Source organism: Pongo abelii, chromosome 8 (genome assembly GCF_028885655.2).
Source record: "Pongo abelii isolate AG06213 chromosome 8, NHGRI_mPonAbe1-v2.0_pri, whole genome shotgun sequence".
NCBI classification, from domain to species: domain Eukaryota; kingdom Metazoa; phylum Chordata; class Mammalia; order Primates; family Hominidae; genus Pongo; species Pongo abelii.
Genome location: NC_071993.2, coordinates 25,336,606 through 25,350,167, shown reverse-complemented (window position 1 = coordinate 25,350,167; position 13,562 = coordinate 25,336,606). Strand labels below are relative to the sequence as shown.

Below are 13,562 nucleotides of genomic sequence, written 5' to 3'. Positions count from 1 at the left end.
TCTTAGTTATTTCTTGCCTTCTGCTAGCTTTTAAATGTGTTTGCTCTTGCTTCTCTAGTTCTTTTAATTGTGATATTAGGGTGTCAATTTTAGATCTTTCCTGCTTTCTCTTGTGGGCATTTAGTGCTATAAATTTCCCTCTACACACTGCTTTAAATGTGTCCCAGAGATTCTGGTATGTTGTGTCTTTGTTCTCAATGGTTTCAAAGAACATCTTTATTTCTGCCTTCATTTCATTATGTACCCAGTAGTCATTCAGGAGCAGGTTGTTCAGTTTCCATGTAGTTGAGTGGTTTTGAGTGAGTTTCTTAATCCTGAGTTCTAGTTTGATTGCACTGTGGTCTGAGAGAGAGTTTGTTATAATTTCTGGTCTTTTATATTTGCTGAGGATTGCTTTACTTCCAACTATGTGGTCAATTTTGGAATAAGTGTGATGTGGTGCTGAGAAGAATGTATATTCTGTTGTTTTGGGGTAGAGAGTTATGTAGATGTCTATTAAGTCCACTTGGTGCAGAGCTGACGAGACAGAAAGTTAACAAGGATATCCAGGAATTTTTTTTTTTTTCCTCTGTCGCCCAGGCTGGAGTGCAGTGGTGCGATCTGGGCTCACTGCAAGCTCCGCCTCCCGGGTTCACGCCATTCTCCTGCCTCAGCCTCCCGAGTAGCTGGGACTACAGGCACCTGCCACCACGCCTGGTTAATTTTTTGTATTTTTAATAGAGACAGGGTTTCACTGGGTTAGCCAGGATAGTCTCGATCTCCTGACCTCGTGATCCATCCGCCTTGGCATCCCAAAGTGCTGGGATTACAGGCATGAGCCACCACGTCTGGCCTAGTGCTTTCCCTTCAAAATTCATCTTTTTATGGAAAACCTTAAATATTAAACATTTAATCATGTAGGTAGTAAAACCGTGCTTAGCAACAGATTCTACGTATTTAGTCAGATGTTCTTTTTGAGCCCTGATGACATCCCAATGTAAATTAATTCATATTTCATCGTTCTATTAAAATGTTTCAGTTCTCACTTGTGTCAGGTTCTATATATACAATGATCTTATATTTTAAATAAATAAATAGACATGTAATCTGACAAATGCATATATGAGCATAAATATATGCACACACAGATATATGTACACACATATGTGTACACATACATACAGAACCCTTGAAATAGGGATAGTCCCAGAGTAGCATTTTATACGTTATGTATCATATGTGCTCCCCTACACCAGTGGCTTTCAACCAGAGGCAGTTTTGCCCCACAGGGGATATTTGGCAGTGTCTGCAGACACATTTGGTTTTCACACTGGCAGGGTGTGTTGCCACTGGCATCCAACAGATAAAAGCCAGAGGTGCTGCTAAACATCTTACAATCAATAAGACAGCCCCCACAGCAAAGGCCTATCTGGTCCCAAATGTCTGTATTTCCAAGGTTGTGAAACCTTGTTCAGCATAGTGGTCTGAGGCATCAAATAAGAGGAAAATCAAACTCTTCAATTTTATTCCAAGCAATTGACGGGAAAAAAAAAAAATGCTTATCCTCACAATTGCATTTAAATCTCATCGGTCAAAACTGGTTACATTGCTACATAAGAAGTAACTTCTATTGTGAAACCTTTACACACTTTAGAAAGGAGAGACATATCTATTCCCTCCTATTATTAGTCCATCAGTGGTCCTTTATTTTCACTATCCTAGGAATTTTCCCACAGTATCAGGGAAAAACTGCCAGATGATATGAGAAAAATTATGATAATTCTGACTTTACCTATTCGGAAAATAAAAGTTGCTGTAGTTTCTAGCACAATATTTTGTGTATTTCACATACATCAAAAAGAAAACATGATTACATGTTTTAGTATAGCTTGTCTATTTTAAACAAAACTATTATGAAGACAAATAGCAATCTAATTTATATACAGCAGGAGCTGAGTGTGCTGGCTCAGGCCTGTAATCCCAGCACTTTGGGAAGCCAAGGCAAGACCGTGTCTCTACAAAAATTAAAATTAAAAAATTAGCCAGGCATGGTGGCATGTGCCTGTACTCCCAGCTACTTAGGAGGCTAAGGTGGGAGGATCACCTGAGCCTAGGAATGCAGTGAGCTATAATCTCAACCCTGTACTCCTGCCTGAGAAACAGAGTGGGACACTGTCCCTTTTTAAGAAAATAAAAAATAAAAAAATTTACGTACAGCTGTAAGGTCTACATTTTGCTTCCATACGTGAATATTTTGCTGCAAGTTGATAATTTATAGATGATAATAGAACTTTGTAGTTGAAGAGACTCTGGAATTTATTTTCCCATTTCCTAATATCACATTTCATCAAATATAAAATGGCATTAATTGTAAGATGCCTTGTTATATTGTGTACCACCGAAAGAAAAGAAATGCCAACTGAATATGACATGCCCTCAATTGTAAGACACATCCCAATTTGAAAGACATCAATATGTGAAAACGGTGCACGTTAGAATTGATACAATATTATTCTTTACTATCATACCATTTCTTCTTTCTCAGATAAAAGCCATGTGTCAAGTTCTTCTCTGATAATGTAACAAGGCATACGCACTGGACAAAACACATAAATGGTGAGAAAGCTAAATAAATAAACCAAAACCTTACATAACTCTAAGATTCCTTTTAAGCTATAGGTGCATTGGGTACTTTGCCAATTGGACAGGTTTTTAAAAATCCTACACTGTCTTGTTTTAGTCATATTTATTAAATAAGGAAGATTATAACAGATATTAAAATGAATAAAAATTAATTGGATGTCAATTAAATAGAAGTATTAACAACTTTGCGTGGGGGAAGAGAAAAGAGACAGAAGCTGCCACCTTGTACAAAAAGATAGGTAACAGGATTTTTGTTTGGAAAAATAAACTTTACTACCTTGGGATCAGATTATATTTAAGCTAATTTGTGTTTCCTCTGAGCTCTACCTATAATGAAAGTAATAAAACTAGATGTATCCTATGATTGCTTTGAGGCACTCAATAATATCCCTGGATATAAAAAAGAAATTCACTCATGGTTTCTATACTAGATTTGGCACTGTAGGAAAGAGGAGGGTGTGGAGGGGCGAAGCTGTGAAAGACTTAGCCAAGAGGATTAATCCTCTCCTAAACTGAAGAAGTATTTCACGGAACGGTCATCTACCCAAATATTTGTATAGGTCAAGTTTTTCTTCCTGTAGGAAGAAAGACTCAGGAGAGTAATTGCCCAGCCAAAGTGGAAATTATGCTATGTGTAATTTTAGTTTGTTACTAAACAAATTTTAGTTTATTACCAAAAGCTGAAAAGCAGATAAAGCAAGCAAAACAAGCCCCACTGATGCATATGACATTGCTGTGCTGGGAAAAGCTTCACAACGCTGCTGGCTGCAGACTCTCCCAAGCATAGCCCCAGTGCTAGTGAACTGCCTATTTGCACATAACAGCCATCAAGCTGCCAAAGTTATCAAAATCCCAATGTGCTATCTTAGTAATTCTGCATAAATAACTCTTTGAACACCAAATCAGCACTGAACAGAGAAAACAGCCAGGGCCTAATGCTTCTTTACCAACTAAGTGCAAAATAGCATCAACAACATACGCCTTGGCATCACAGTATATTACAATGTAATCATAAAATGCAGTGTATGTTGAATCCAACAGCACTCTTAAGACTGAAAAAGGGTAGCCTTAAAATCTGAACCATGTGCAACAAACTGCTGCCTTTCTGGAGTTGAAAGTAACATTTGGCTTATCCAGAAGTTGAGGCTGGAAAATCAGTCTAGTGAGAGCCTCAGTTATCTCTCCAGACAGTAAGCATAACTCTTGTAATTTATTTTGCAGTTTGGGAAATCCCCTTTCTACTTCCAAATGCATATTCTAGAAAATGGGAGGATAATCCTGTACCATTGCTACACCACAACATATAACCCTTTTTTGAAATTTTAAAGCCAACTACAGAGGCAAATTGAAAACAGGTTGTTTTTAAAAAGTAAGTAGGGAGCTTCCAAATGTCGAAACATGTATTCTCTTGAGAGAAGTTATAGAGGTATACTGAGGCCCTTGGTCTAGAAATCTACGAAGCAACTTCATGTTGACTCCAAGTAAATCAGGAGGTCTTAAGTCCTGTAAACTCAGATTATGCTCATTCTTATTTTGAAATGGAGTTCTCATTTCCATTATTAGTTTATGTACTTAACTCATTGTACATTGATAGGACTTTCTGTAAATATTCTGTGAGTAAATGACCGTTATGAAGTCAAACATGGAACATATGAACATGTTCTGCATTTATATAGCATTCATTAACTGATTTCAGCAGTGAATCAAATAAAACTTTACAAGTTAAAGCAACGCATTGGGCTAGGTGTGATGGCTCATACCTGTAATCTCAACACTTTGGGAAGCTGAGGCAGGTGGATCACCTGAGCCCAGGAGTTCAAGACCAGCCTGGGCAACATGGCAAAACCCCACCTCTACTAAAACTGAAAAAAATAGCCAAGCATGGTGGCTCGGGCCTGTAGTCCTGGCTACCCAGGAAGCTGAGCTGGGAGGATCACTTGAGCTTGGAAGGTTGAGGATACAGTGACCTGATATCGTGCCACTGCACTCCAGCCTGGGCCACAGAGTGAGATCCTGTCTCAAAAAAAGAAATAAATAAAATAAAGTGACATATTGAATGATGTGCATAATCATGGACCTTTAGAGTTATAAGGAGTCGTCTTGTCCAACCTCCTCAATTTACAGTTGAAGAAACTGAAAATTAAAGAGGCAAGTCCTGCCTCTGGTAACACCCTAAGTCAAAGATATAGTCCAGGCTGGTACCAATATCTTCTGTCTCTAAGGCCAGTATTTCAACCATGAACCATTGCCACCACAAGCCTTCATAATGATTAGAAACAAAACTAAACCTCTATATAAGTTACAAATTACTATAAGTCAAATGACTTTAATACTAGTAAATGAAGACAGTTATGGCCAGCTGAGGATAGTATTTGGGAAGACAGAAGCTACAATACAAAAATATTTACTAAACTTCCTATGTGATGACAGTTCTTCATTTAGTTTTTACAGAATTTCAAAGGAGATACACATTACTCTTCATAGCTTAAAGATGATGTAACTGAGACTTAAAAGCCTCCACAGCAGAAGTTCATCTGAAAACCTTTTAATCTATAACCTAGGCAAAACACCTCTCGGCTATTCCTGTAGGTAAGCCTACTCATCATTTTCAGCTCCTGTAAGAAAGACGTAGGATATGTTTGGCCTAGAGCAAGATGGTCATTTTTCTTACACTGTGTGAATTGCCCTCTTTTGTTGAAAGCAGAAATCTGTAATAGAATCACTGAAGGAGGTGTGTGGGTGTCTTGTGTGAGGGAGAGAAAGTGAAGTGAGCACTCAGGCAGTCAGTGAATCAGTGACACTAATGTTCATTAGTTTCTAAAAAGAGATTTCCACACTATTGCGATCTTTCCCTTATCTCCCTATTGACTTTTCTTTCTTTTTTTTTTTTTTAACCAAATACCAGGTCTAACATTCACTTGGTTTCCTCTTCCTCTGCATGTGACTGTCCCATATCATTTCCACAAGGTGGAATGATGTGTATCAGCCCTGTTTCCAAAACGTATTTGTTGACCATGTGGATAGGCCAATTAAGATGTATATGGAAATCATCAAGTCTATTTCCACATTTGTATTATGCAGAAACTGATTTCCAGACAGGTATTACAGCCAGTCAGAGACAAAACTGGGACTTGAGGCAAAGTTCTGCCTCAAATTGAATACTATTCTCACTGTACAACATACTTGGTTGCATTGTTGGCCCAAAAAGAATAAGTATATGTCACTGGTTTGGGCGAAGTATATTACTTAATTCAAGCCAATATCATCTTATACATCTTTAATGACAGAATTGGGGAATCAAGATATAGAAATCAGCACAGGATGGTGGAAAGACTACGCAGGCTTCATAGCTAGACAGATCTAAATTTGATTTTAGCTCCTTCATTTACTAGCTACATTAGCTTGGGCAAGTTGCTCAACTTTTCTGAACTGGTTGCTACCTGAGAGTTCTAAGAATTAAATGCACTGAAATATATAAAGTATCTAATGTATAGTAGATGCTCAATAAGTATTGGTTTTCCTTAATTCCCACCCACCACAAAAGAGCTATTCCACTTCTAGCAAATTCCTTTAGCTATTTGGGTCTCAGCTTCCTCAACTATAAAATGAGGAGAAACCAAAGGAATTCCAAATTCCCTCTCAGGCTCATTGAGAATTAATACTTTAATGGAATTTTAAAGAAACTCACCTTCTTTTAAATTCAACAAATCCTTAAGTACCTGCTAACCATCCTTGGCACTGAACGATTCCAACCACCACCAGAGAGTTATCTATGCATTCAACAGAAAGGGATCCAACTCCATAGTACTTTAAGTTCCACAAAGAAAAATCATTATGCAAACAAAAGAACCCTAGCTTTAAGGAAAATGCTTCAAGGATATTACAAACCTAATGTTAAAAGTAAAAATATTTTCAGGGTGTATCTTAAATTATTACTCTCTCTTTTTTGCTAGGATGAAAAATGAGAACCAAGTGTTCATACTATAGATATGTAAAAAAAGACTCAAGAAATTCTTAGTTAAGGGAAATGAGTGACATTTTTTCAAAGACAAAAAATGAGCAATAAACTTCTCTTCCCATATGTGTATTATGCTGGGTCTTAAATTTTAAGATACTTGTGTCATTCTGAAACACAAGGGAATAGAATTTATTCTGAGAGATTGTTTTACAGTGATAAACAGCAATATAACAAGATATTTTTATGTTGAACTTCTTATAAGAAGTTCTACATTTTACTTTTAAAGTTCATGCTTTGGATTTATATTATCTAAAAATAAAATGTAATTTAATTTACATTAATTTAAATGTCTGAATCTTGTAAGTAAGACCTGGGAAAATATTAACTAATCCTAACTAAAAGTTTTTTCTCCTTTTCTCTTTCATAAGTAAACCGTTGTCAATGGATTTTCTGTTATACATAAAACTTTTTGCAAATAACACTTCACATGTTTAAAAGACTATTTCAAATCATGATCAGGGCTCCTAATCCGGTTTACCAAAAATTCATTTGAGGTTTACCTTGTTACCATACCTGTCAAATACTATTCACCTATGTTGCAGAATTTTAGAATGCATATCTTAGATGATAAAATATCATCAACAAAAAACCTTTTCCTTTTATGAGTGTGAAGATATACAGAAAGGGTCCATTTAAATATTATCTCAATATGTGAAATTAACAATGTAATCTCTTTTTTAAGTGACAGCTGTTTTCTATGGGCTAATTTTTTTGGCTGTCATAAGTAATGATAGAGAATAAAGTATGTCCCCAACACAGGTTGTGTACAGAGGTCCAGAGAGCCACAGATACTTGCGTTAGGTATATATTTATCAAGTATAGGATAAACCAGAGGCAGAAGGCCTGGATCCCATTTCTGTTGTTGCTACAAACTTGATACATGATTTTTGGACAAGCCACTTTATAGTTCTGTTTCTTCATCTATGAGACAACAAGTGGAACTATCTGATGCCTGTAAGATTTTCTTCTGGTTTCTGCTGTGTGGACCCTCAATACAGCATTTGAAGGGCACAGGATATGGGGCCGAAGCACTCACAAGGGAGCTTGTGATTCTACTGAGACAAGCCAGCTTCTATAGAGAGCCAGACACTAAATGGCTGGCTGTGTGCCTTGGCTGAAGACTACCATCTTTGTCTATAAAGGCACTTAAAGAAACAAACTATTTTCTAAACAGAGTGAAAAAACAGGGAGTGTCTGAGCCCTCTCAACCTGAGACTCTTTGTGTCCTCAGCCTTTCAACTTGGCTGCCAGAAGGCACTGAGTTCATTTAGGCAACCTATGCTTTCTGATCCATGTGATTAAGAGAGGTAATTCTGAAAATGAATGGTTTTCATCCTCAGTTCCACAGCGGCCCTTGAAAATACATTTTTTTACACAGTAACTACATTGTTTATAGCAACCCCTAGGACACCTTCATAGAACAGAGTTTGGAATGGTGGTACATATGATATGAAGTATGAAGTGGGCTTAAATCCTGGATCTGCTATTTTACTGCTGTGCAATCTTAGGCAAGAAGCTGAACCCCTCTGGGCTTCAGATTCCTTTTCTGTAAAATAGAGAAAATAATAAAACCTAACTCATAAGGTTGTTGTAATGGCTAATCAAGACAACGCATGCCAAGCAGTTAGCACGGAGCCTGACATAAAGTGAATGTTAGATGAAAAAGACAGATAAATCCTGGGACTTGGGGCTCCCTAAAAAGACTCATTTAAAGGCTACAAACAGTTTGCTGGCAGTGAATAGCATCTGCTGGTCTTTCCTCTTCTGAGCAAACAGCATGGCAAAGATTCAAAGCTGGGCTCAGCTCTTACTAATAGGATCCTGCAGGAATTAGGAGGAAATGAGATTATCTTGAAAGTAGAAAAGAGTTAGTCTGGTTTAAAACAAGACCTTTAAAAGAGATAGAAACACATGCAAAGACACACACACATGCACTTAATATGGTCATACAGAATCAGACAAAGGGGGTTATTGTCCTTTATGCCTTCCCAAGTGTTGCCAACATTAAAAGCTACAGAACTTGATAACTGGATGGCTCCCTAGAGACTGTCTAGTTCAACTCCCTCACTGGACAGATAAGTAGCTGAGGCCCAGAGAGGTTAAGCAAGTTGTTTGAGGTCATTCAGCAGTAAATGGCAGTACCAAGACAAACAAGCCTTCTGACCTTTCCCACTTGCCCACCCAGTACTTGATCTGGCATCTTTCAGCAGGTCAGCATCCTGTCCTTGCTGTGCCAGGGTATTTAAAAAATAAATAAATAATCCACACACAAAGGTTTCTCACTCCTGCCCAGGTTCCCAAAAAGTATAAAAGCAACCTCAGCCCCCAAGACCCTCTTTCCAGAGCCTTCCCTCATGGGACTAAAGTAAGATCTCAGTCCATCTTGGGCCCTCTCCTAAGCCCTCTTTGGTGTAACTACTCTTTCAGTTCCTTCTTCACATCTACTCTTAAAGGTTGCTTGTAGAAATTCCCTGCCTCAAAGGTCAGGCACTTCCCAGGCAGAAGTTAAAACCTGTTAATTTGCAAATTATCTGCTTCCCTCAAATGCTATAGTTTGAGACAGGAAATACAGACTCCCTTAAGTTTCCTCCAGCCTCCTTGAGTGAATTCAGTCACAACGGATGCCTCCCTCCCGAATATAACTAGGTCCATTTATAAATCATGTGAGTGTGTGAAGAGCTGGAGAACCCTTAGGTATGCCTAAGACAGGGAAGAGGAGGAAAAGGCCACCAAGGAAGGAAAGATCAATTGCGGGGAGAGGGGAGACCGGTAGAAGGAGCACCCTGACCAAACTGCAAAGTCTGGATCCCAGAGACAGCTAGCTGCTGGGACTGACTCACTGCTGAGGGGCCGGAACTGCGAGGAGATGGCACAGTTTTAATTATAAGCTCTGACTAACAACAGACCGGTGCCCCCAACTGCACACGTAGGAAGCAGGCAGAGGCTACCCCAAAGTGGCAGAAACAAGGAACTCTCTGTTCCTCCTGCTCCCTTTTCGCCTCTCATCTGAGGCTTGCCACTCCGCGGACCCACACGGCGCTCGCCAAGTTGTCGCATTGTCCCCGGTGGGGAACGCCCCTCCCTGCTCTCCGGACAATTGGAGGGAAGCACAGAGCAGCGGGGGTGTCTCCGTCCTGCCAAGGGCTGCCTGTCCCTCGCCCCGTGCGGGGAAACTGGTCCGAGAGAATGAATGGCTTTCACCGAGCGCCGGAAGCTGACGGGCGTGGGGCGCTTCTCGCCCCCAAGCACCCGCGCCCGCGTGGGGCGTCCCTCAGCCCGGGTCTCTGCTCTGAGGGTGAGAAGCGTTCGTGTCACAGCCAAGGGTTCCTTCCCCAGACGTGCACCCACCCGCAAGACCGGAAGGAAAGCTTCGCTTTTGCCTTCCCCCCTGCCCCCCGGCCCTCCTTACCTGAATTCCGGGACCAGGTTAGGCTGCCACCCGTACAAGGCAGAGGAAAGAGTAACCAGCCACCCGGGCTTGTAACTCCCGTTCTCGCACTCCAGATAAGGCGAAGACCACTTGACGTGGCTCTTGTTCCCGCCGAGCCCGTCCTTGCGCCGCCAGCTGTGGCCCAGGCCCCGGGGCCCCTGATTGGGGCCGCGGCGGTGTAAGTGGGGCCTCCACTTGCGCCGGAGGCCGTGGAACCACTCCGTCTCCAGGGTGGCGTTGGCCAGGTGGGGTGCGGAGGAGGACAGGTCTTGGAAAAGGATGCGGCTCTCCTCGCGCGTGGCCTGGAGGAAGACCTGTGGGGCCGGCGCGGACAGCGACTCGGTGCTGAAGGTGATGGCCGCCCGGGAGATGCTGGGCTCGCCCTCCAGAAGGCTCCGCACCAGAGCCTGGTACCACTCCAGGTCGTCCTGCAAGTTCTGCTCCCGCGACTTATTGCTCTGCAGCATCACGTTGAGGAAGTTGGTGGCGTGTGTCAGTGTGTCCAGCGCCCCGTGCAAGGAGGGATGCGCGCTGGTCAGGGCTGGCCACTTCCCCGGCAGGCCCGCCAACTCGTAGCGGCCGGAGCAATTGGCTCGCTTCAGCTGGTGGGAGTCCCCGGTGTAGAGGTAAGAGGCCACGTCCATGGGCACCTCCTCGGCGAGTTTCTGCGCCAAGATGGTGCCATCGGTGGAGCGGCTCCAGGGGGCCGAGGAGTCCGAGGCAGAGGCTCGAGCCGGCTGCTGGGCGTGCGGCTTCCCCTTCGGGGTCCTCTCTCGAGGGGAATCCGGCCGTCCTTGGGGGTCGCGGCTGGCGCCAACAGCTCCCAATCCCAGCTGAGCGAGCAGGAGGCAGAGGAGTAAGGGGTAAGCCATGGCTCCCATCTGCCTCGCAGAGAGAAGAGGAGGGAACGGGGCGGGGGGGGAAATCACTTTTTAAATTTGGATCGTCAGTTTCTCAACAGTCAGACTTTTTCGAGGAGTCTTCCCCCTTCTCCAGATGGCACCCAGTCCAAAAGACTTGAAAATAAGAATGTTTCGAGATTGGCCCCGGGTGGCTAAGCTACCGTCGCAGAAATCAAGTCACCTGTGGCAGCGCTGGCCGTGCCCGCTGCGCGAGGGGCCGGCTGGGGATTACGCACCTCGCAGCCTGGAGCCGAGCGGGTTACATGGCCTCGCGCTCCCAGCGGCTGGAGTCAGCCCGAGTCCGTCTCTCGGCCCGGCTGCCGCCACCGCCGCTCTCATTGAGGCGCGTTCAGAAGCTGCTGCTGCTGCTGCTGCTGCTGCTGCCGCCGCGGCCGCCGAAGACGCTGCTCCATAGTCTCACCCGCCGCAGGTCGTTCCCGCCTCCCGGCTCTGGCTCCTCCTCGACCTCTTCGCCCGGAGGCGCGGGGCGCGCGCCCAGACCCGCACCGCGAGCGCAGCCGCGACTCCCGAGGAGCGAAGACGTCCTTTAAGACGTTCGTCTCTCCGGAGTAGCGAAGGCCGGGCGGCCGGTTAATTGCAGCCTTTAGGTTTGGCCGCAAACCACACTCCAGCCTCTCTCCCTGCTCCCTCCTCGGGGGAGGAAAGCCAGTTTAAAGAGGCAGCTTGGCCGCAACCAAACCCTTGTAGGGCGGCTGCAAGTCGTCTTGTCCCCTGTTTGGTCGGCTCCTCTGTCAATCAGCCGACTGCCATTTGTGGGGCCGGGGCGGGAGCTGTCCAGTGCTGAACCCGAGGCGGCCCGCGGGCGGCGGGGGCGCGGGAGGCAGCCTGCCGAGTCCTCGCACCCACTCGCGTTCCGGATGACTCGGAAACCTGCGTGGGTGGCGTAGGGTGGGCGGGAGAGGGGGGAGAAGCAGAGATTCGGTGGCTCAGAGCGAAGGAAACTTGGACGTACTGAGGAGGAGGGTGTTGGCGTCTTGCATGCTTAGTTAAATCAGCCTTTTGCCTGGAAAAGAGGGAGAAGGGAGTAGTTTTCATTTCTAGGTGAAATTGGACAGAAGGGACATAGAATGGAGACGTGTCCTCCTAAGCATCTGCTCATTTTAGGCAAACTATCAAATCATCTTCCTTGTTGTCAGTTAAAGAAATGATTAAAACATACTTGTCTAGGCTCATCTTAGCTGAGGGAGTAATGGAGAAATCTACCAGCTGTGCTTTAAGGAGAGAAAAAAAAAGTCATATTTAAGGAATCTCTGCTTGGGGGCCAGAATGGAGGGGAACCTGTAAAAATGTATGCAAGTAAAGATGTGTAAGGGAGAGAGCAAGGGGAAGGACTCATGAGCTGTGGCAGAATGAGAAGGAGCCTGTGTTGAGTGAGAAGGGAAATCGTCCTGACTGGGAGTTCCTGGAATTGAGAGATAAGAACTAAGACTTCTATTTAGCTAAAGGCTGGGATATCCCAGCAGAAGAAAGAAGAACTGAGCAAGTATGCCAAGTCCCCCAAGTTATTGGTAAATTTCTTAACACAATCTAATTGATGTTTTGACGCTTATTAGAGAATTTAAGTGTCTTCTGACACTCCAAAAGTAGACTGATACCAGAAAAGTAGTGTTTAGCGCAGCTAGCTCCACTTTCCATATGCACCTCTATTTTCAAATTCCCCAAGAAAGACACAAATAGAAAATCTCCAACTTACTTTAATTCCCAACTAACAAAAATGTCCCTCATGGCATTCTAAGGAGGCACTGCTTAGATTCACTGTACTATTTCATGTCATCCTTCCTACTGAGAAAATACTTAAGGACTGGAATGTAAGCTCCAAAAGAGCAAAAATCTTTGTCTGCATTGGTCACCAAGGTACCTTGAGCACCCAGAACACTACCTGGCACATAGTAGGCTTTGACTAAATAGTTGCTAAATTATTGAATGAACGGGAAGATCATGATGATGAAGCTAACTTAAAAATCAATCTCCTCACCCAAGAAGAGAAGTCTGCCTGACACACCAGTGATGAGGGTTTTTGGAAGAAGACCCAGCAACCAGTTTTTCAAACCACAGTGGCTGGTCTCCAAATGAGTTTTTATAGTTATGCAAAGAGTGGTTATTAGATTTGTATTTACTTACAAGTAGATTTCATGTTCATATCCGACTTTTTGTTTAAATTTTGCTTTGCAATGTATGCTCCTATGCTAAGTAAAGGTCATCCCAGTTTAGTGCTCTGCCACAGTATGGGTGGCAATAATAACAGAAAGAGTTTCTGCTTATTTAATGTATCAAAGTATACACGATGGTATTCCATTTACTTAACCATCTAAAGGCCGAAGTATAATTTCCTCATTCATTGATCCTTTTAGAAAACCTACATAACTTATTAACAATTCTTTAAAATCCTCTAGTATCTAACTTAAAAAAGAAGACATAATTGTATTAGTAGATCCTTCTGTAAGTAATCAAATGAACTAAGCACAATCAAAAGACCTGGATTCTGGTTCTAGCTTTATTTTAAAGGAAGATATATGACCACTGGCAAGACATTTAAAATTTCTGTGTCTCGGGACACAAACTGTGTGTG

The 13,562-nt window shown here is 43.0% G+C and overlaps 1 protein-coding gene across 1 annotated transcript in view; it reads right to left on the bottom strand.

Annotated features, from left to right (window-relative positions):
• GPR158 (G protein-coupled receptor 158) overlaps nucleotides 1–10,960 on the bottom strand; it is a 424,507-nt gene extending 413,547 nt beyond the window's left edge. Inside the window, exon 1 of the mRNA XM_002820608.5 lies at nucleotides 10,050–10,960. Within this exon, the coding sequence (XP_002820654.2) occupies nucleotides 10,050–10,951 (902 nt within the window). The 5' untranslated portion in view covers nucleotides 10,952–10,960. The remainder of the gene's footprint in view (nucleotides 1–10,049) is intronic.
• Nucleotides 10,961–13,562: the final 2,602 nt, after the last annotated feature.